Here is a 23,339-nt window from a genome sequence, read left to right on the forward strand (position 1 = left end):
ATTGAATCTTCAGTTTAAAAGGAAGAGGTTTTTTTTCCAATTAGAGAATGTTTAGTTTTTATGATATTAGAAAACAAGCAAGTTAGTAAGCAGCAAAATATGGCCAGAATAAGATTGGTTTTTGTTCATTAAGGGAAGAATTGCAGGGGGTGAGGGGGGACTGGCATGTAAGTATTCAGAGAGCTGCTTCTCCTTTTGGCTTTACTGAAGGCTGGCAAAACCCAATAGAAGCTTTGTTGCTTAATTCAGTGGGATCCAATAGCATTCATCTATAGCACAATTAATTAACCTATGGTGAACTGGTTTAAGAGACTCTTTCCCCATGCATTATTTTCCCTTTAATTATGCCAATTCAATGATGTGGGGCTCTGCTCCAACCAGAAACAACAAAATAGTTTAGGAAAATAAATCTATACTGCTTATGAACAAATCCTATAAAAGCACAGGACTATGGAAACACTTGAACTGGCTGAAGGAAACACTGGATGAAGAGAAAAGTGAAACATCTTTGAGTGACTATTTCACAGAAGACGTGTACTGAGGAACTGCACCACCAGTTTGTCTGTGCAACCTTTTCCATATGTAAAGCATGCAAACAGGACTTGCCTCCACCTCAGAGGTGTCACAGAGTTTAATTAATGTTCACAGAATACTGTCATAGCTTTATGTGAAGGTATTATAGTGATACAAAGTGCTCAGTAAACGAAACTTTATTTCTATCACTCAGTTAAAACTACACGATTACACAACCTTGAATTTTTAACATAAGAGAAAATAACATGAGACAAACTTCCATCTGGAATTAGGCCTTGCCATGATTTCATCCTAATTTACAAGCAGTTTTCCTTCTTAAAATTCAGAATCTCTTAAAAACCGCAATAAATCTCAGAGGCTAATCCAGTGCTATTTATGCATTACAGCTGCGGATCACCCAAGCTGGACTTCTCAGTCCAAAAGATGCACAAGCTTTATGACAAAGTCAAAACAATGCATGCATGGGTCATTTACTTTCAGTGTATCTTCTTTTCCTAAGCAAAAACAAAACTCAGAAAGGTCCAACATAAATAATAGCAGGATTAAAGTAGTACAACTTCAAGATCAAACATCCCAAATTCAGCAAATTCCACTTTTAATTAAGCAATTAGGTACATTTAGGATAGTTTTAATTTCTCTCATATAGAAAAGTTTTATCAAGCTATGGTTATTCTGTCCCAGGAAGGGAGGTGCTGCTTACTAAGATTTATCCCTAAATTCACTGCTTGGGAGACCTAGCAAAGTCAACAGCATGAAGGAATTTCCCAAATCTGACTCCTTGTTCTTGCTAAGTTTATATCATACTAAACTTTATAAAGGGATGTCCTAGTTATTGCAGCACAAGTCTCTAAAATATAAGCAGCCAGGGACAGACTTTTGGGATGTTTGCAGCATCTTTTTCAACTAAATAAAAGTGAACTTGACTGAAGGGGATATGTGATCTTTAACAATGCGGGAGACCAGTAAGTGTAAAAAATGACATTTCTTTTGCTGCTAAGAAGACCATACAGATTTCTACAGCACGTCTCTACCTGGAGCCCAGAAAGCCCTCCTGACACCAATGAAATGGTTTATTTCAAACAACTTCCTAAGACTATGAATACTTGGAAGTGTGGACATTTTTTTACCTTCTGTATATAAAATCTGGCACAGTCTGTCCTTCTAATAAAGATAAAAAGCAACTCTAATAAAAAAAGGATGAGGTGTACCAGGATAAAAAAATATGAGACCCATGAGTCACACATGGTGTTTTTCCTTCCGAAGAGATATGAAAAACAAGGTTTCTTATGTGAGAGGGAAAAGCTGCAATGAACACCACAGCAAAGGACTAAGAGATTACCACAACAAGAAATGATCGGTTACCACCATGAAACTACTAACAGAAGTGTGTGGGCATAAGAAAAGAAACAACTAGAGAAGGTTCACATCAACAGTGTCAAATTAAACTTAAATCCAGGCCATTAAGAAACTACTTTAAAGTAACCACACTCCTTCAAATCAGCAGTCAACCTCACCAAGCAGTTGACCCTTCTGAATTGGTGGGCTCAATCTCCTGCCTCTCACATGTTCCCCCCCCACCCTGGTCTCAGTTGGTTCAGGTAACATTCACACAGTTAGTGTAGTTTAGGACTTCTGCTTCTCACCTACACTTCCCTGCTGATTTTCCACTCACCTCTCTTCCAGAATTTGCTTATCAATTTATATGCTGAAACAGAACGCTTTTCCCTGTTGAGAAACTATGATTCGGGCTAAACATTAACAGGGCCATTTCAAATCTTTCAGCCATAGTTTTTCAGTAATATCAATGGCTACTGTTTGATTTGTGCTGTTGTGCAATTTCTCATAGGGGAAAAAATCCTCCTGTTTCTTCTCTAAAGCTAACATCCCTTTTCTAATTGATGAGGACAATAATAGGAGCATTATTCCCATACTGTACTGCCAGTAACAGTAAAGCTACTTCTCAGCAAAGCTGCTGAATGTACAGGTCACAAATAATATGTGAAAAACTACCTTTCATTCTATTAGAACCAACAGGTCTTCAAATCAAATCAGAAAGACTTCTGTCTTAGAAAGATCAAGGCATCTTTTTAAATTTTTACAGCATGAAGTTTTAGAAGGTAAGGTCTGGGGTCTTTCTAGAGCTGGAAGGTATGCTGGTTTTTGAAGTGCATTGTGCTTAAAGACTATTTGGGTTAGAGCTGTAAGATGGCACAGGGGAACACTGGCTCTCCAATGACTTGAGGGGAAGATGCTATAAACAAGATGGATTATTACATATTGACTTACCAACACCATTTTCCTCAGCCTGTGAACTTCTCAGTGATGCCTCCCAGCTATCCCTGGGCAAATACCAAGTTTTACCAGACACACAATGAAGTCAGGTGTTAAACTTGGGAACTTATTCATTCAATTTTTAGAAATTAGATTTTTTAGCTAAGAAATGTGCAAACTCCATGCTCAGCCTCCACCAGAATCTTGCATGTAATTTTTCTGTTTGATCAGTAAGCCTGTTAGAACAAGCAGTAGCTAGCAGCACTCAACACAATAAATGAAAGAATTCAGCCATGATGCGTGCATACAACTTGCCCTACTCAAACTTTTGGGCTTTTCTGCGACTGAGACAACATACAGTGTTGGCCCTAACATGGTAAGAGGTGGTCAATTCATGTGGCATTAAAAACCAAGAAAACACACATGGAATGCAAGTTGATACTAAGGATTCTATTTTGGAGAGAGGAGACAGGGTGATGAGAAGAGATCATTTGTAACAGTCCCAACCATGTTGGCTGTCTGACTGATAATCACTCACCTTGTTTTCCATCTACTAGACATCAGTGTCTTCTTACTGGATAAGGAAAGTGCAAATGAAACATATATGAAAGAAACAGCACTCAGTTAGGGAAAAATCCTGTGCTAAGAGATGACCATGAAAGAATTTACTGGACTATTAAACAGAGATGCATTCCAGAAATACCACCAGTAAAAAGTTACACCCTATGACCTTTACTCTGGAGGCTTTTTTCCTGCAAGAGACTTTTCAACCAGAATTCTTCCTGTGCCATACCCATCACCAAATTCCACCTTCATGTGTTTCTCTATGAAAAACTATGAAGATAGTTTATAGTTTGAACACATTGAACTATGGTACAGAAAACTATTGAGATGTCAAAAAGAAAAGGTCAAAAACTATAGGTTGGCTATGGACTGTACATCTACTCAGAATAAAATTCCTAACACAAACTATTTGAATTAAAATCCTTTCCCAAGGCAGTTTCTATTGATGATAAAATAACAGAACTTTGTACTTCTCTACAAAACACTGTGTTGAAGACTCACAATGAAATAAAAACATAAAAAACCATGTCACAGGTGAATAAACTGAAATACAAGAAACTCAGCTTGTCCCAGACACAACATGGAGGGCAGTTGGAATCTAATGGCTAGGCTGGACAATGCACCAAGAAAGAAGAGTGCATGGAAGGAACAGAGTGATTAAAGGAAGAAGAAAAGTACCTCAACCTCTTCATTTATCTAAACCTATTTATTGTCATGACAGTCACTAAGGAGGGATATTTTCCCAAGATCTCCATCAGCTCTCAAACAGCTCAAGGCATTTAGCCACCACTATCTTCACAGACATTGAAGCAAATCAATTCAGTACGCTAATCTGTTAATTCTTGAACAGCAACAAAATCAGTAATCCTCTGGTACTGATAATGCCAGCAACAAGACACTTGCAGATGTCAATGACTGGCATCCAGGAATTTCTTTCTAGAGCACTCCTGCTGTCCACGCACTTGGATGCAATTACTGTGTTCCTACACTGTCACTCCCTGAAAAACAGGTTTCACCCATTCTGCTGGCACCACGATCCCTGAAGTTATGTCAAATAAGCAATAAGTGGCCTGCGTCTTTTTCAGAAGAGCTTATTCAAATTCTTCTTTTAAGATAGTAAATATATAGGTTATATTCCCAAAACACCTATCCAAATACGTACTTTTTTCAACTGTCCTCAATATACATTTTAATATTGCAATTACAAGTCTTTTGCTGTAATTCTCAGGACAAACAATTAAAAAACTTCTGTCCAGAACTATTGTTGACTTTTTGTGATTTATCAAATTATTAGGAGTGAAACCTTCTCAACATTCATACTCTTTAAGTCAAGAAAGCAGCATTCTCTAGTTTGACCATTTGCAGACCATTTGCCTATTATGTCCATTGCAACGAGTTGAAGGAAAACCTTGTAAAGTTTTAGTTTTGATATTCTGAAACACAGAAGACTCATTTTTCTTGCTGTTGTGTTCAAATGATCTTCCCAGCTATTAAGAACAGATCTTACTTCTAATTTTACTATAATTTCTGCAGTAAAAAATATTCAATTCCTATGACCTTCTTCCTATGGAAGTATTTATATGAAAACACCATTCTTCTCAGTCCCTTTCATATTATTTAAATCTTTAACTTTCTTTTAAGGAATTTTTAGAGCCCTAAGTTAGTACAGTCAGCCTGTTCTGCAATCTGTTCTTAAAGCTCTGTTCAAAACACAGATACCAAAAGCAGAACCAGAATTTCAGTCCCAGCCTCATCAGTGCCACACTCAGAAGTAAAATCACCTGTTCCTACATCTACCATTCCTGTTCATATTCATACACTGAATTAGCTTTCGTGCCACAACATCACACTAGAAGATCAAGTTGAATTATTTATTCACCGACTCCTAAATCTTTTTCAGAGTTGCTGCCTTTCAGAATGCAGTCTACTCTGCATTTTCAGTTTTTGAAATAAATAACTTCAGCTACTCTAAAAGGTACTTGGCACTTTTAATAGGCCCATGTTAGCAAGTTATACGAACAGCTCTCTCTCCCTGACTTGCCATAGTTTTACTATTGCAATATTTTCGTATCACTTGCACATTAGTAATGATTTCACAATTTCTTTCGCATCACTAATAAAAGTACCCAATAGTACCTGAATGTCCCAAATTTCCCAGAACTCTTTTAATAGTATCACCTTCCTGCCTAGTGATGATTCCCAGAGAACCATCATTCCCAGACTGAAATTTTCAGCAGCCACTGAAGTCTTCCAAGACCATTCCTAGAACATAGCTATAAACCATCAGAGTCTAGTAGGTATTTAACACCTTGTTTGATTATTAAGGAATTTGGAAGCACATCTGATTCCAATACAAAGGACTTTTTTCTCTAAAAAAATACAGATACGTTTTCGAATGTTGCTACTTTGTCCTGGCTACTCATTATTTTACATCCTCATTATTTTATTCTTGGTTTGCTGCAACACCATCCTCTTACCCCTATCCTTGTCAGATTACTTATCAGACAGCTCTGATGCCCTTAGCATCTTTTATCAGTCTTCCCTGCTTTATGACTAACTCATTTACTGTTTCCATAGAAATCCTTCACGTTTTTATTTATTGGAATATTTTTTCCTCTACTTTCAATTGCTATTGATTCCCACTGATATCACATATTTGATTCAAACTTAAATGATTTTTTTCCACGGCAAAATGTTAGTAAAATTCTTAAGGAAGCTTTTATTTGCTAGAAAAACCCCTAACAACAATTCTACATTTTGGAGTCTGATGTAACTAAGGCCAGATTTTTTAGTGCTCATTAGACCATTAATTTCACAGAAGTACAGAAACCAAGTGCTAGATTAAGGAATGCTATTTTGAGACTGCATTAAACACATGAAGAGGAATGTACTATGACTGTTAAACAACCACAAGAATGGTTTTCACTCATCATCATAATCAGGTTTTTTATCTCCCTTTTTCAAATAATTTTTTGTCCTTTCAAATAAAATACTCAGGCTTTTGTCACAGGTCAAACACTTGACATTTTTTACAGTGTGTTCTACAAGGCCCAGCTCAGCAGCAGAACTACATTCACATTAGTACCAGCATCACTAGTGGACAGAGCTGTGATTTATTAGGCAAAGGGGAGCAGCAGGGTCTAATTGGTCATATGAGGACACAAAAGTGTGTGAGAGGAATGCATAAACAATGGAGAGTGTATGCAAAGGTAGCTTGCTCCTCTGGCATGTCCCAAGACACAAGATAAATGCCATTATTAACACATCTGAGATACAAGAAATGCAGTATGAATTACACATATAAATTCTTCCTTCCTTAAAATAGTATCCTGACCAGAAACATTCCTTTTATAGTTTGAGAAGATATAATTTAGTAAATGAGAAGGTAAGAAAATGTCTTCATGTTAATTTCCTCACAATAATTTAGGTCTGTGATTATATCTTTTTACATCACCATGACCACCACATCAGAGACAAAATGCAGACTTCAACATGTTTGAAATATTGGAAATGTCCTACTTCTTGCAATATGCCCATAGGGGCATATATGTACGCTTACAGAAGTAATTATGACATTCTAGAAGAATTTAGTATGAATTCCATATGTACACTTCTGTAAGGACAGTAAGATCTTGGGGAGGGCCAAAGGACATTTGCATTTATCAGGCAACCATGCTTCAAAAGAGCTGGCATGGTATCCTCAGTAAGAACTGCAGATATAATGCTAATAATATTGTCAAATAAGGCTTTATATATCAAAACAGCAACTTTTTTTCAACTGCCCTTGATCTCTTATCACACCATATTTAGTAACAGCCACCAGTGTAATCATTCAATGTGACCTATATATTGAATTAGAAGGTGTTCCCAAGAGCTGTATTTTGGACAAGTCAAAAATAAAGAAAGGAGAAAAACGTCCAGCCAAATCCCTCTAGTCTGGAAAAGACGGGGTCCACAGAAAACTACTCCTAAATGTTAGCTGCAACTGGGTGATTGGTTAGATTTTATCCACCAGTATACAGAGGTAACAGTGACTTAAAATTGTCTCACACACAGCAGTGTGGAGCCTGCAAACTATGTGCAGGACTGCTGGTAGTTTCACAAGTTTCACTGAAGCAAGAAATTAAAGTGTGCTTGCAAGTTGGGGCCCATAATAAAGTATATATTGATATTAGATTTCAAAACAATAAGCCAAAACTATTTTCATTATGCCAATCCATTTGTTTTGTTGAACTGATCTGCCCTCTATAACACCCAAGCACTACTCTGGAAGAATTTCAGTCTGGGAACTCTCTACAGTTTAGATTAAGAAAAAGTAAGATTGCTTCTGTCATTTCTGTCCATCAGAAAAGAGTCTCATTACCTAAGAAGGCTTGTAATATATTGTTATGCCAGATGTATTTTATTAGCATTGATTTATCCATAAAGATAATGGAATTATGGCTATTTAAATATTTTCCTTAACCTATTTACTCATCTTCTGAAGAAAGACTATGGTATATCTGAATACAGATCTGTTGATTTTGAGGTTAGATATTGAGTTTAAGATGTGGTTCTTTTTACTGCTTGTGGTTCTTTTCATTTTTTCTTCCACATAAACAAATCAGAGCAGCCTTACAATATATTGAATGGAAACTGAGAGACACTAATCCCAGAAGCAATCAGAACTTAATGAATTTGTAAGTTTTGAGTCTCCATTGGAACTTTCCATCTTGTTATTCCCTGCACCAGAAAGCACAATTCTTTTATAGCAGGGGGAAGCCCAAAACTATTTGCAATAATGGTAAAATCAGTAAATATTTTGTGAAATTAGACCTGTGAAAGTATAAAAAGTAAGTTTTATTTTTATTTCAGACAAATTACAAAAGAGTAATAAAATAGTAAAATTTTACTATCAAGATCAGGTACTGCCATTTGGACACAATTATGAGAGCAATGGGTGCAATCAAGATCTTCAAAGGCTTGTGGCTGAAATGTGGTATGGGAAGAAAACACAGAGATAGATGAAGTGTTAGTTGGACATTTGATTCAATTAATTTCAAAACATTAAGGATAATCTTATATGGCTTTATCCTTTGTTTCTGGTCACAGGGAAGCTTTTTCCAGTTTTTCTAACATGGCATTTTGTAGGCCTGAAAATTTATAAGACTCTGGATACAGAACTGGTTAAAACAGACACTTTAGAACTCAGTAATATTTGAAGAAAATGCAGTGTTGAGGGAAGAGTGAACTATTTTTCTATAAAATTTTCTGAAACCACATAAAAGGACTGACAGTTGTTTCAAAGACACAGAAGAAATAAGATTAAGTACATCATGCACATTGTTCTGTAATTTGGTCTAAAGATCATCCAAACTCATGCAGTAGAAGCGCTGACTTACATTGACACACACTCCCTCTAAGGCCAACATAGCTCTACATTTATAAACTAGGTTAACCACAGAAATAGTGAATTTATTTGTACCACTGTACTTGATGCCTGGAAATCAAAGTAAAGCTGTGTTCAGAAAGAAGCACTACGTGTTCAAAAACCTTTCTTTACATAAATCCTTGTTTTTATTGGACATCAGTGAGTCAAAGGCAGATGGCTGATCTAATTTTAGTTAGGGACAGATACGACCCACCAGCGGCCAGAGTAATCAAGGGTAGCCAAGGTTATGGGCCCCAGGCAACAAATTTATTTTACCTCATATTCAGATTCCAGTGTCACAGGGTTCTGTTTTAATTTTTCTTTCAAAGCTGGATCAACCTGAAAGACAAATAAAAATACAGCAAAAATGTTTGCTTTTAAGAGTATATTTTTAAAGAAATCTTTACCTCAAATAAACTGAATACTGGTACATGCAAACCCTCCTCTACTCTAAAAGAGTTTATGTGCCATTTGTTCCAATATCATAACAATGAGCACAATACAAGAATTGGGCTGAAAAGAAACCGGTTAACTGCCAAATTATTAAATATTAAAAACACATTTTTCACTATAGCCCAACACTTGCATTACCTTAGATACTTAAATCTGTACCTGTTTAGTTTAAAACTGTTAAACTAAACAAAGCCTAAATAAATGAAACAAGCACAAGAAAGATAAAATTGGGATTGTGGAATATATTATACTCCTGAATGTTGAGTTCAGGGAATAAGCATACAATGTTTTCTGGTTTTCAAAGTCTAAGCATGAGTTGAATTTCCAATTTTCTGGTGAACACACAGCTCTTTCCCAGTTTTGATTCTGTACTGACAGTGCTGGTATTTCCTGCCACCTTTCAGAGATTCTTATTGAAAGAACAAATCTAAGAACAGACATGTCAATGAACCACAGCAGACACATTTCATGTTTTAACTTCTTCTGAGCCTTGAAGAAGTGATGTTCATCCCTCCTTTTGCTAAATAACGCCTGTCTCCCACAGGTCTTAGAGCAGAAGCTAAGGGGAAGAAGATAATTAGCATTCTTTACATTTAGAGAAAGAGTTTTACCTTCTTCTCAGACAGCCACATACACAGTATTCAGACATAGTCTTTAGGCAATATAATTAAAATACCAAATAAATTCACCGTAAAAGAACAATCTCATTTTTAGAGCTTAAAAACCAAAATAAATGCATAAGGAGACTGGTAATGTGTGTAATTCTATATCCCTTGCACACTACTCCACCTGTAACTAGTCCAGTGAAGAAAAGTTTTTACTCTTAATTTGCTGCTTTTTGATCTGAACAAAAAGGGCCCAATAACCCTCATCACAACCAAGGCCCAACATCTACAAATAGTTTAGAAAACAAAAAGGAGGGCATTCATGTAACAGAATTTGCCCAGCCAATGAGAAGATCCACCTTCAGATTCTCTTCTAACACAAGTTCCTACTTATCAGAGGTACTTAAAATACACATCCACTATGTGAATTGATGGGAATTGCTCTGAAGAATTTCCCTAGGCCATAATATTCCCCTTGATTACAGGCACTGTCTGCTAGTTAGCATGCAGCCTGTGAAACCTCAGTCCTAAGGATGGATGCTCAGACAGGCAAGTCTAACACCATCTGTGCATGGCCAGAGGTTTGATTTCCCTACCTCATCAGCGATCTAGCCATAGAAATACATACATTTGCAACCTCCAGATTCATTACACTCGGGACCTAAGCCAAAATATCTAAAATGGTTAATGTTTGTACCGGATACAGCTCCCACCTTCTAAGCAATTAAAAAAAAAAATTGTAAAACAAGATAGTGTCTCTGCACTGGCCCTCTACATCAAATAAAAAATTAAATGCTCCCTCTCTGTCTTGGCATCCAAGGCCTCTGTAGAAGTGCCCCTCATTAAAGATGGATTGTGTTTCTCCTGTGACCATGACCTCCAACAACAGCCATGCTTTATTAGAACAACGAACTCATCCATCACATGTGCAGAAATGCAAAGTCTCTGGGCAGCCAGACAGGCTTTGAAGCTTGCTTTCAGAGAGAGAAGAGTGATCGTGGACCTCACTGTATTCAGAACTAAATGCAAACACTATTTGTTATGCTTTGTGTTCTCACAATACACATATGGACAAGGGGAAATTAAAGCTCCAGTAAGTAAGGCAGCAACAGTTTTATTTTATCCTACATTTTCTGTCCATTTAACAATAAGGCAAAGTATAATGGTTGAAACATTGTTTTTACTTAATTAAATACAGCCAGAACTTAACTTACACAGACAGTTCAATATCCTATTATCAAGGTTTATTTTATCAATTTTTAGTGTGTTTGTTTAATGTGTGGTGTTTGCATGGCCACATTTGTGTAAGGCAAAGGCAAACAATCAGTTAAGCTACTGCTGCTTCTCCTTCCTTCCAGCCCTGTCTTCAGACTTTCTCCTGTCTTCACTCTGCTCTGCCTTCACAAAGAGAGCTAAAACTGAGATACAGCATTCTGATTTGATGCTGTAACTTTAATATTAACAAAAAGTCAGAAATTAAGAAGCCTAGTTGAAATTTCTTTTTAAAAAATATCTTGTAAATGCAAAATGAACGGAGTGCTGCTTCTTTGGAAGCAGAAATTTTATTTGGGAAATTAAGTTACCCAAAAAGACAAGTTAAACCCTGTTTTGAGGGCAAACTTCATATACACCTTAAGCTCACTCCACAAAACTCATTCTTTTGCCCCAAGTTCCACTAAAAAAAAAAGTAAAAAAGAGGAGCAAGTATATATTTCCTCTTCTCTTTATCTTTTTTGCCCCCTACATACATACTTACTCACACAGAATAATTTAAACATACTTGAGCTGGTGCAGTAATTCAGTCACCTGCACTTTCTAATGCCTTGACTGCAAACCCCAGCTTTTCAGCTACCAAATGAGATGGGTGGGTTATAAATTGTTTTAGGAACCTATATAGAAGTTGAGAAGAAGTGTATTAAAAAGTTTTGTTTCCACTGTGTTTGTACGATGCTGTGCTGTCTTTGAAACATCACAAAAAAAAAAAAAAGGAAAAGTGAATGATGCTATATGCTATTTTCATTCTGAAAAGGCAGATAAACATCAATATGAGCCACAATCACAGATCATAACCAGAGAACACTTCAAATGGGGGTAGAGTCAGGAAAGTGGCCATGCCAGAGCAGTAGCTCTGTTGTATTACACATCTGCCACAAGACCCAAATACAAACATACATTTTGCTTCCATGATGACTGCTATGCCAACACATACTGCCAAATGAGCTACAAGTACTCAGCTATGCACTGGCAAATAGATTTTCAGCTAAATTACAGATACAAATCTGTATTAGTAAATATGATGATGACAAAGCGCAAATGCCATAACAGTCTGACAGTGTCCTCTCCACCAATATTTAGGAGGCAGGAAGGAACAGAAAAGATATTCCTTTACACTAGGGGACTCCTCTTGTTCCGCAAAATCTCAGCTATTCCTCTAAGATCCATTTAAATTCAGAGTTTATCTCTAAATGTAGAACCCAAAGATGTGTGCATGTGCAGTTACAGCAGAACTTCACATTAAATTCTTACTGAAAGACTACTGAAATACTTGATGCAAGTATTTAGACAACCTTCATGAGATGCTGTCTGCAAGGCTTTGAAATCAATACTATAAATACAATTTTTAAAGGCTTTACTTATTTTCTTTTTCTAGGGTGTTTTTTTCCTTTTTAGCACTTGCAGTAAAAATGAATAAAACATTCTACATATTTTACATTATACAGGCTTATCTCATATTACATCAACTGAAAGGGCGAGGGCAAGTGCAATATAGAAAAATCTCAGGAAAGGTTTAAGAATCCAGGTTTCAAATTAGAATTTTGTCCCATTTCACACTCCCACCATTCCTTCAGATTTACCCTTACTTAACTTCAAAAGGTTCCCAAAGAAACAGACTTTAAAAAGATTTTTAACAGCTAAAAGTAATAGAGGTTAAGCACAGAAACATTCTTAGAACTCTTAGCAGGCAGCTACTTGAGGTTGTAATAGAAACTTTTGAAATGAGGCTGATGCTTCTCATTTTAAGGCTGACATTTCAGTTTTTCAATTAAACCTGGACAGCATTTGTAGGTGTTAAAAACAGTGCACCTTGGGGTGCAGACATCATCACACAGCAAAGCAGGAGTAACTGGTGCCTGCAGCCCCTGCCAAACCAGGGACTCCTGCAATGCCCTGTGAAAAACACACACATCTCAGTAAAGAGGATTTCTTGTTTGTGACATAAGTATTTTTGGTACATTTATAAACCTAAAAATGCTGCTACTAAAAAAATTCTCTGCTAACAATTTTGTATTGATACTCACTGACCACAGTTCATTTTGGCTCAGAAACAAATAATACTGGTAGAGAGAAACTGAGAAATTTGTGAATGCCACTAACTTTAGCTCCAGGATAAGGAAAGGATAGCTCTTCCACAAGGGAACCCAAAGAATACCATCACTATCCATTTTGAAGTTGAGAGGCATGGAACACCTCTCCATATGGGGATAGGCTAAGAACACTTGGTTTGCTCATCCTGGAGAAGAGAAGGCTTTGGGGAAACATGACTGTGGTCTTCCACTAAGGGGAGCTAACAAGAAAGACAGACAAACTTTTAGTAAAGTGTGTAGCACCAGGACAAGGGCTGACAGTTTTAAAATAAAAGACGGCAGATTTAGATGAGGTATAAGAAATAAGCTTTTCATAATGAGCATGGTGAGACACTGGCCCAGGTTGCCCAGAGAGGTGGTGAATGCCCCATGCCTGGGAACATTCAAGGTCAGGCTGGATGGGGCTCTGAGCAATCTGATCTACTTGAAAATCTCCCTGTTCCTTGCAGGACTGCTGTACCAAAAGAGTTTTGAAAGTTTCTTCCAACCCAAATTATTATATATGGTTCTGCTAAACACAGGAATACAAAGCAGAATAGCAGTGTCACTCCTGTTGAGCATTCAGAGAGGACCACCAAGTTGACTCACATTCTTATTTTCAGGGTAGCATCCCAACTGTCCACAGAACACAGATGCCTGGATCCATAACTCAAACAGCCCATCTGAACAAGCAGCCTTTGTCTGCTATAAACATTACTGGTTATTTGTCCATGTACTATTTGTGGCCATGGGCTTTAGAGCAAACCAAGACTTGAATATATTACATCTTCTAAAATGATGGGTTCAGTTACTACACAAGGAAACTGTCAGGAGACAGCCACATCATGAGAAGAGGATTGTGATTTTAACAGCCTCCTCTCACACCAGTCACTGCAGCACACTGTATACTTGTGTCCTGGCAGGTACTGACCAAATATTTGCATGCCAAAGTTTTACAGAACTTTCCCTTTAGCAAGCATTTCCAGAAAAACAGCAGAAGATATTTCTACCCTAAAACTAGTTTGTTATTTTTACTAAAACACGAGTTTCTGTTCCAACCCTGTCCTCCACAAAACACTATACCACTGAAAAAGATTTCAGCTTTGGAAATGGGAGAAGACAGTGGCCTGAATTTAATGAACATGAATTAGGATTGAGATTTTCATTTTTCATCTGCCCTTCCCAGCATGAATAGATGGGACACAGTTTTCCTGCAGTATCCACAGTACAGAGAGTCCACAAAATTACTGTTTCTATGAAATTTTTCAATTTGTTCTCCCCACCCATTTTTTAAACTTAAGAGTAAACCATAATCACCAATTCTAGTTCTCCCACAGCGTATCTTCTTTGAAAACATTTATCATATGCCTAACTCCTCTAAATGGAAAATCAGCAATCTTGAGTGGATCAGTCAACTTTAATCTTCCTTGAGAAGACTCCCATAAATTGCTACAGAAATCTGTGTCATAAATATTCTAAGTTGTGGTTTATGAGCAGAGTGAGAAGCAGTAGATGGGAGAGGATAAATCCCAGGACTCAGGAAATGCAGTGTAAACTACAGCCAAGCTGAGTGCTGTTCTACTTAAGAAATTAAAGGAACAAAGCTTGTAGAGGTTGTAAGGTACAGCAAGGGTTGTACTTATGCCAAGCTCTTTGGCATACAGTCTTAGGTAACAGAGAAGGGCAAGGCAAAACAAAACATACCATTTTTGTGCAACTTCATTCACAACAATCCTTCAGCTACATTACTTAAATATTTAATACACAAAAAACACTTACATAAGGCTACCTTTTTCCCTGTGAGGGTGGTGAGGCACTGGAACAGGTTGCCAGAGAAGCTGTGGATGCCCCATCCCTGTAACTGCAGCCAGGTTGGATGGAGCTTTGAGCAATCTGGTCTAGAGTAAGGTGCCCTTGCCCATGGCAGGGGGCTCAGACTAGGTGATCTTTAAGGTCCCTTCCAATCCAAACTACTCCATGACTCTGTGATTCTATACTGCATAGGATACAATCCAAGAATATTGACTGGATCAGAACACTCACAAACAGTGGGGAGACAGCTGAGGCTAGATGTAAACCCTAGCTTTGTGTCCTTTGACTTTTTCCTATGATCTGCATAGAATACAGACAGCTAAACAAAAAAACCCATTTCATCCAGCCTCTGACAGAAATCAATGCAGACATTTCCAAAGGAGCAATATAAATTGTTGTTACAGCAGAAGTTCCCTGACTTACACAACATGGGGCACCAGTGATCTCTCAAAATCCAAACCTTGTACTTGCTTCCAGACTGATCAAAAAAAACCCTACAATCCCAAACACTGTACCAGACTTTTTATGTGATAATGTCATGGGAAATGCAATTAAAAGCTAATATGAGGGCCAAACTATCCCATACTTCAACAAACATTTAAGCATATCTAGATTTCTCCCATATAAGGTCAATGAAACTAACAAGGACTCTAGAATTTTCAGTTCTGAACAGGAAGTACTCATAATTTAATTAATTTTGGTAGGCTTTAACATCCAGTTTGATTTTCAGTTGCACATTTATTTATATGACTTATACCAAATTAGTGCTGTAAATCTTGGCTCTGAGTATGCTAGCATAAATTTAATTTCACAGCAAAATTCAGTACAAAAAAAAGGTTCCTTTTGGTGTAAAAAAAAAAAAAGGTGTAAATTTGTGATGCCAGTATTTAGGAAAAAAACCCCACCCTTTTGCCTCTAAATAGAATATACTTAACAGCTAGAAACAATCCAAAATGCAACTTTGGATGCAACTCCAGCAAAGTCAATTTTTTTTGGTCATTTTTTTGAAGATTCCTTTTTAATGGTTATGTACCTACTATACAAGTCCAGGCTGGAAAACTAGTGTAAATATAGTTTATAGAGGGTATTTTTTCCCTTATGGCTTCCTTAGTCATATCCTATCTTTGCACAGAATCAATTCCTTTGTGGTAGCTCTGAAAAACATGAAGGTCACTTAAGTTTCTGTTCAAAGCAAGCAACTTCAAGAGAGAAATTGTGAATTGGCAGCTGAAGGCAGCATGGAAGCAGTCTGTGCTCATCTCCTCTGAATCTTTTCAGTGCTGTACTATCAGGCAGAGGAGCACTGGAGAGGGTGTCCTGGTTAGTTCTGTACCCCAGTAGGAACACCTGTGTCCAGGTGCTCGCTGCTGTTCAGTCAGGCTCACCTGCAAACCCCTCCTGGCAGCGCTCGCTTCAACCCCAGTGAAACCACAGGCACCTCACAATAGCCAAACCACTACTTTGCACTCGGTGTGCCCGTTCAGAAACACAAAGGAATTCATTTAAAGGGAAAAGTCTATCTATCTCATAGGAGACTAAACCTTCAATAAAAAACACTGAAGCTTCAAGAAATAACACCAAAAAATGCTCAAAAAACCCAGCTCTCAAGGAACTCCAAAGAATCAACCTTCTCACGTAGGAACAGAGATAGTCTGATCCCTCAAACATGACATAAAAACATAACACAGTTAAAACAAGCACAAGCACACCAACAGATTAGGAATGCTTTCCCTAATCAGAGTGAAACATCTATAAATATATATGCATTTTTTTTCTTCTCTGTGTAAGTTAGTGCCTAAGCCCTATCTTGAACTATGTGAAAATCTACATTAACTTTTTTTTCTCACTGAAAATAAACAAGCATATAAAACACCATCAAAAAGTCTGCCATTTTTAACCCTAAAAATGGTTTGAATTATGTTTTAAAACATCATTTTCATTTACAGTACGTATCTGTTTTTTACAGAAATTTTTTGAGTAATGAAACAAATTTTGACTTTTTAATGTCTTTTTGAACAGAAACAATTTTTAGTGTCAACTCATCAAAATTGTTTCCAGTGCTCTGAAAATGCATTTCTACAAAAAATTACTATCAAATTCTAATAACTCTCATCTTAAAATCTGCATGTGTTGAAGAAATTAACACTTCTTATTCTACAGTTCCCATTGCATTTAAGGGAAAATATTTTCTACACTGACATCTAGTGAAGTTTTATAGTAAGAAGAAAAATCATATTCTAATACTTTGTGCTTATAAAAAGCTGTTAATTTACCAAATCATTATACTTTAAATTACTAGTCTTTCCAACACACTTGTACATCACACACTATTTTGTTTTGAAAGATTTTTTGCCACTGTTTTTAATAAATAACATGTTTACCTGTGAAATGATCAGACATTCTGATGGGTATTTTAGAGAAAGTTACAAGGGTAAAATCTGGTGCAATTAAGTTTAAAACATGAATAGCAAAGGGTTTTTCTTTTAAGGGCTCAACCTACAACATTAACAAAGCAATTCTACTAAAATCAGTGGGAATTATGAATGCAAAATATTTTAATTATACATTTTAGATACTAATAAGACAAGTCATCTCTGTTCTCTAAGCAGTATCTGAAAAGTCTGTATTCCTACATCCTCTCTGTAATCGAGTTTGGGCTCTACTTGTTTAGATTGCCATACAGCTGAAGGCTGCAACAGCACCATTTGGCTTCAAGCCTCAAAACACAAAGGAAAAGAAAGGGAAGGTCCATTTAGACAAAAATTGCACTTAAAATGGACGCATGCCGGGGAAAAGGTTTTGAACATTTACTTTGTAAAAATGGTAGTGGATCTAGAGCTCCAGAAAGTCCTAGGGACTGGGATCTGCTGACATCATGGCTACTGGCTTCTCAAGATGAGTCTGGAAAGCTAGATGTTTTCTGGTGCTTGAAGGAGGCATTGGGAAAAACAGCTGGATATTTAATTATGTTTTGGCTAAAAACTGCCTGAAGCTAAGTTACACACTTGTAATCACTTCAATTGCAAGGCAAAAATACCAGTAATTAATTTTGGCAATGTGACAGGATTTAAATAAACCAAGCAGAATTCTTGGTAGTATATAAAATATAAATATCTAAAAGCTATCAACACTTTATGTATTGAAATTAGTTCCACTTGCAATGGCATCAGAATGAGTTTCTCCAGTCAATAACCTTCTCTTCATCTGAATCTAAATTTGAGAACAGAACGACCATCAAGTAAAAAATTGAAAAAATGCTTCTGTTTAAAACAAAGAACTCCTAGTACTTGCAATGTATATTGTATTTCATCACAGAGAGGCTCAATAATGTGAGGTAATATCTTAACTCAAAGTCATCCTACAGTGCTGTAAGCTGTCTTTGGTGACAATAACCACCTGGTCTAGCCAGATCCAGTCACTGGAAACCATTCAAAAGTATACATACAGAGTCAGCCTCAGAATGTGGCAACGAAAACCTTACTGAATCCCAAAGTTGACTCTGGTGTTGCCTTTTACAGAAAAATGGTGGTTTCTATGCTGAACTGAAAGGATGTCTGAAAAACTGAAACATACATCCCTGTCTGGTATCATAGCAAATTCAGCAGACAGCTCTTCACAGACAACGTAGAGAAGTCATATCAGCTCAAGTAAAATGGATTAGCTTTTGCTGAAATCAATGCAAAAACATGAACCAAACACTCGCAGCTGAACCTCAAAATCTTCAAGAATAACATAGATAAAGAGCTCATTTCCATACAATCCTTCTAGACTGAATTGAGAGAGAAAACATCTGAACATCTGGTACCACCACAATACTGGGTATGAAAAGCTCTTGCTACTCCTTTCATTTTGTGCCACATGGCAGGACTGAAATTACTACCTTGGATAGTTCTGAACCATGACCAAAAAATGTAGCAAGTTCCAAATTCTGCCTGCAAATAGAAACAAAGTCACTGTACAGGTACCTGTTTAGCCATCAACAATGAGCCAATCGGCCTGACTAAATACACCGTTCCAAACCCCTCCCACTAAGCAGGCCATGCCTGAAAGCAAGGTCTGCTTTAATTTAGTAAAATGTGCCTGATGATATAAAGGTAACTGACTGACAAAGACTTTTTTTCTCACCTATAAGCAACCCTAAATGCATACCTTACATTCTCTACAGCACCAAACATTTCCGTGTGTTGTTTTCTTAATTTTTGGATGACTTAGGGGCAAGCTCAGTAATGCATTTAGTCTTTGAAAATAAACTAAATCTACTTATACAAGGAAATTAGCCAGTTTATCATCAGACTTAAGACCCAGGCCAACCTGACCTGCTTAAGGAAAAGTAGAAAACAATAATCACCAACATCAATTCCTTGCCATGCTGCGCTTGTGTAATTAGCTTACTGAAACCAATTAAACACAGGAAGATGTAGTTATAAATAAATAAATGCTAAAATGCTAGATGAGAAGACTTGATTATTCTGCCAGGTTCAGTGCCAGATGCTAAAAAGATTCCACATTCCTTGGCTGACAGGTTTAGAAAGGATACCTTTCTCACCCAAAATATTCCATCAAACACCAACTGAAGATATTCTGATTTTGTTCACACTTAAATCAAGCAAGATGTTTTAAAGACAAACTCCTATGGAATCGGATTCTTCAGAATACAGGAATGCCTTAGGCACAAACAACAGATTAAATAAGAGTTCCTCTACCTTCAAGACATCTGTTAGCTTGCCAGAGAAGCTCCAGCAAAAGAGTATCTAGGGCGGGCTTCATCTCACCTAATTTTATTCATCTATACTTTTGACTTGAAGCATAAAGTCTCTACTTAGGCTCTTCCTCCAGTCATCTGTAGGAGGGCATTCCTTGAGAAACTAAGTCCCACTTAAAGATATATACAAAATCATAAATTGTCTGCACCTTGAAGTTAGGTAGAGGTTTATCTCACCTGTTGTTCACTATTCACTGTTGTTCACAAATAAATTTTAACCATATTCATGCACTAAGGAAGGTAATTGTCTCACTGCAATGAGTAATAATAAAATATCAAACTCAATCTCTCTATTTTTCAATCCATCAAAAGAGGACTACATATTTCTCAAGTATCTACTTTAAAACTGAATGTAACCTATTTTGGGGCATTTCCTCTCAAACCTCCTTTTTGGACTACCTGGATAGCTGTCTCAAACTAGGCATTTCACTTAAGACAATGGAAAAATGAGCAAGATGAAACCCTGACATAGTGCACAGTACCACAAACATATGTTTAGATTTAGCTGAGTAGATACTGAAATTTCACTTCCCTATCTTTAATAATACAAAGAACCCATTTAGAGTCTTTTGAGTATTAACAGCGGAAATTTAAATTGACCTTAACATTGATAGGAGGTGTTTGCACATCAGGAAGCCCAGAGGATGAGTCTTAATCCATCTAAATCCATTTGGAAGAAAATAAAGCAGAAAGCCTGAAGAACACACAAGGTAACTGAGTGCATGTGACAATCTGGGCTGGTAGCAGTAAAGTCCATTAATTGTTACTAGAACACTGTGGGCTTTGCCAAACTGCTCCACTCACAGTGACTTGCCCTATCCACATTACTCCTTGAAATGAAGTTCATCAAGTTTTGGCCAGATTGAGGATCTTGGGGAACACCAAGGTGTAACAGGATTTCAAACACGGATGCTTATCTACTTAGAATTGCAATACATCTATCTTGCAGTTTGCAGTCAATAGAAAAGTTTGTGGAAGAAAATTAAAAACACACCTTTTCATCTTGCTACCTATGTCAGTTAAATTCTTTGTATCTTTGGTAGTCTTTCATACAGGCCAAATACTGGTTTTAAACACAGAAGCAGGTCCTCAAATAAGATAAACAAGTTAGCTTCAGTAAACCAGATTCATGCAGTAGCTTGCAGTATGTGCAGTGATGGAGACAATCCACTGACATTCCACAAATCTAAGTTAAAAAAACCCATATGATTTGTGCAATTTTAAACACTATAGACATATTCAGAGGTTTAAGTGATTTTGTGAATTTAAGTGAATTTTCACCTCACATGAAACATATTATTTAAAGAAAAAAAATGATGTGGCATACAGAAACACAACATTATTTGTAAACCTTACTAACATTACACTAAACATTGAAATTACATTTTATTCTGTAATGCTTCTTTTTTCTGAAAGAAAACAAACTGAAGAAGCAAACCAAACTTCTCCTGGGGCACAGAAATCCTGTCCAGATGGACTTTATAGGCAAGTTAAATGGAAGCAATAACCAACCACAATTTCTACTGCACTACTCCAGGACATGCCCAGATGTGTAACTCCCACAGACATACCTGAGGCAGTTTACATAAGGACAGCAAGAGGAACGTGCCAGCCAGCAACAAGGCACAGCTTTGTCCAGTCTCTTGCAGATGTACTCCCTTTTGGGTGGATGCTGAACCTCATTTAAACACTGTGGTGCTGCAGTTCACCCATCTGGACTCAACAGTGTGAAACTTATTGTGGTACATGTGTGAACAGAGCAATGTTTTGACAGCAACATGAAAGCATTCTAATGGGCAGATACCACCTCTTAACTATACACTTATAACAAGGAGAAAATGCTGGACTGACTTCCTATACTTTTTTCAGGTAAATGTCTGATGGGCTCTTGCTTGACATAAAGTCTCATGGAAACCCATCAGCTCTCTGCTCCTATTTCTTCCTAGCTATTTCACCCTGACCCAGAACACCTGAAGTAATGATCTCACCTGAGGAAATTTTTTAATACTCATATGAATTTAAATAATTCCTTTTATTTGATTTAATTAACTGTCCTATTTCCTGTGTAAAGTGGAGCAGCATTAATTACCTATATTCCACAGACTAAGCAAGTGAGATAGGCAGAGAGGAAGCCTGTGGAGCAGGAGGTAGCTAAAGAGAGAACCCGAAGAAGATGGATATAAAATTTCCAGTGAGATCAGTATGTGTTATTTAAATCACATGCTGCTGACATGGGTCTCCTGACATCCACTCATGAGATTAAAGACACAATGCTAAAGAACAGCACCAGGGACCAAACTAACAACATTCTAAACCTGTAATACTGAGTATAACCAACCAGACAGTCAACGTGCTTCCACCACTATCGAGCCCCACTAGGAGAACTGCTGTAAACCAGAAAAGTCAGAGTGCCTTAAGTGATCATGTTTACTTTCTTTCATTTTTCAAAGGACAGCAAGGCTTCCAGAATAATCTTCTATGCACCACATGCGCTCTTTTTCTCAATTCAAGTCCAGGATTGTAAAATGAAAGCTGAGATCCTCACAGTTACATAATTTTTTGAACTAGTACCTTAAGACAAAGCAAATATACAATAAATGAAGACTCACAATGGCAACACTAACACACCACAGGTGTCAATAAGCAACACTTCATGGATAGCTACATGCCAGTCAATTGGTCAAAAACACTAGCTAAGAAATGTTAAATGCAATCTTCAGTCTACAAAAAACAGGTTTTACACTCCTAGTGTGCTTACTGAGTATGCTTCCAACCACCACCACTATTCTTTTAATGCCCTTTCTGGGTTTACAGGCTTATTGCTCATAGAGAATAGTGAAAGAATAGGTGAGGAACCTTAATTTTCATCTGGATTTGGACTCCTGGAACACAATGTGTCATACATATTTAAATGTAAACAACAACCAATTTGAGGGTAAAACTCATGGAGGAGAAATTCAAAATTCTATCATTTTGACTCTTTACTGCCTCTACATTCTACCTCACTAAGGCAGAAAACATTAGTATTATTTCTTAGCATTCTACTTTTGGGGTGTGCTCACTTTGCACAGGGCAAAGAAAAAATGAACAAGACCTTCACAACTTGTAAAGAGATAAGTATACAATACTATTGTACATAACCCACAGCAGGAAACATTTGCAAACTTCAAAGGCTAATTGATGTTTTGTTTCCTAACAAAATGGCATAGAGATTCCAGCTTTGTTAGAAGTGCTGCACATTACCCTGGAGGAACTCATTCAGTCCTATCCTATCCCAAAAGTCTGAGAACCTGCCCTGCAATGATACTTCTTCAAAAGAGTCAATTTGGAGCTTAAAAACTCTCTCACTCTAAAAGGTTTACTGATGGGAAGAAAGCAAACTTTTCCAGATAGTTAATATATCACTTCCCTTCAATTCTCTGCAGTACAGTATGATTAGCCAGCAGTACAGACCACACCCCATGTTCCAAAATTCTTATATCCAAAACTAAATCTGAATTGGCAAGTCTATAGAACACCTGGAATGACAACAACGGGTGAACAGTATATAAAAAATAATTGATTATTATATAATTGGAAAAAAA

The 23,339-nt window shown here is 37.0% G+C and overlaps 1 protein-coding gene across 4 annotated transcripts in view; it reads right to left on the reverse strand.

The window, feature by feature from the left end:
• COX16 (cytochrome c oxidase assembly factor COX16) overlaps positions 1 to 23,339 on the reverse strand; it is a 46,894-nt gene that overhangs the window by 6,055 nt on the left and 17,500 nt on the right. For 3 of the 4 annotated variants that reach the window (XM_005479952.4, XM_074542888.1, XM_005479953.4), the window contains one exon: positions 9,056 to 9,118. The exons of the other annotated variant lie outside the window; for it this stretch is intronic. In XM_005479952.4, coding sequence (XP_005480009.1) covers positions 9,056 to 9,118 — 63 coding nt within the window. The remainder of the gene's footprint in view (positions 1 to 9,055; positions 9,119 to 23,339) is intronic. 4 annotated transcript variants of the gene reach the window in all.

Source organism: Zonotrichia albicollis, chromosome 6, assembly GCF_047830755.1.
Source record: "Zonotrichia albicollis isolate bZonAlb1 chromosome 6, bZonAlb1.hap1, whole genome shotgun sequence".
Taxonomy (NCBI): Eukaryota; Metazoa; Chordata; class Aves; order Passeriformes; family Passerellidae; genus Zonotrichia; species Zonotrichia albicollis.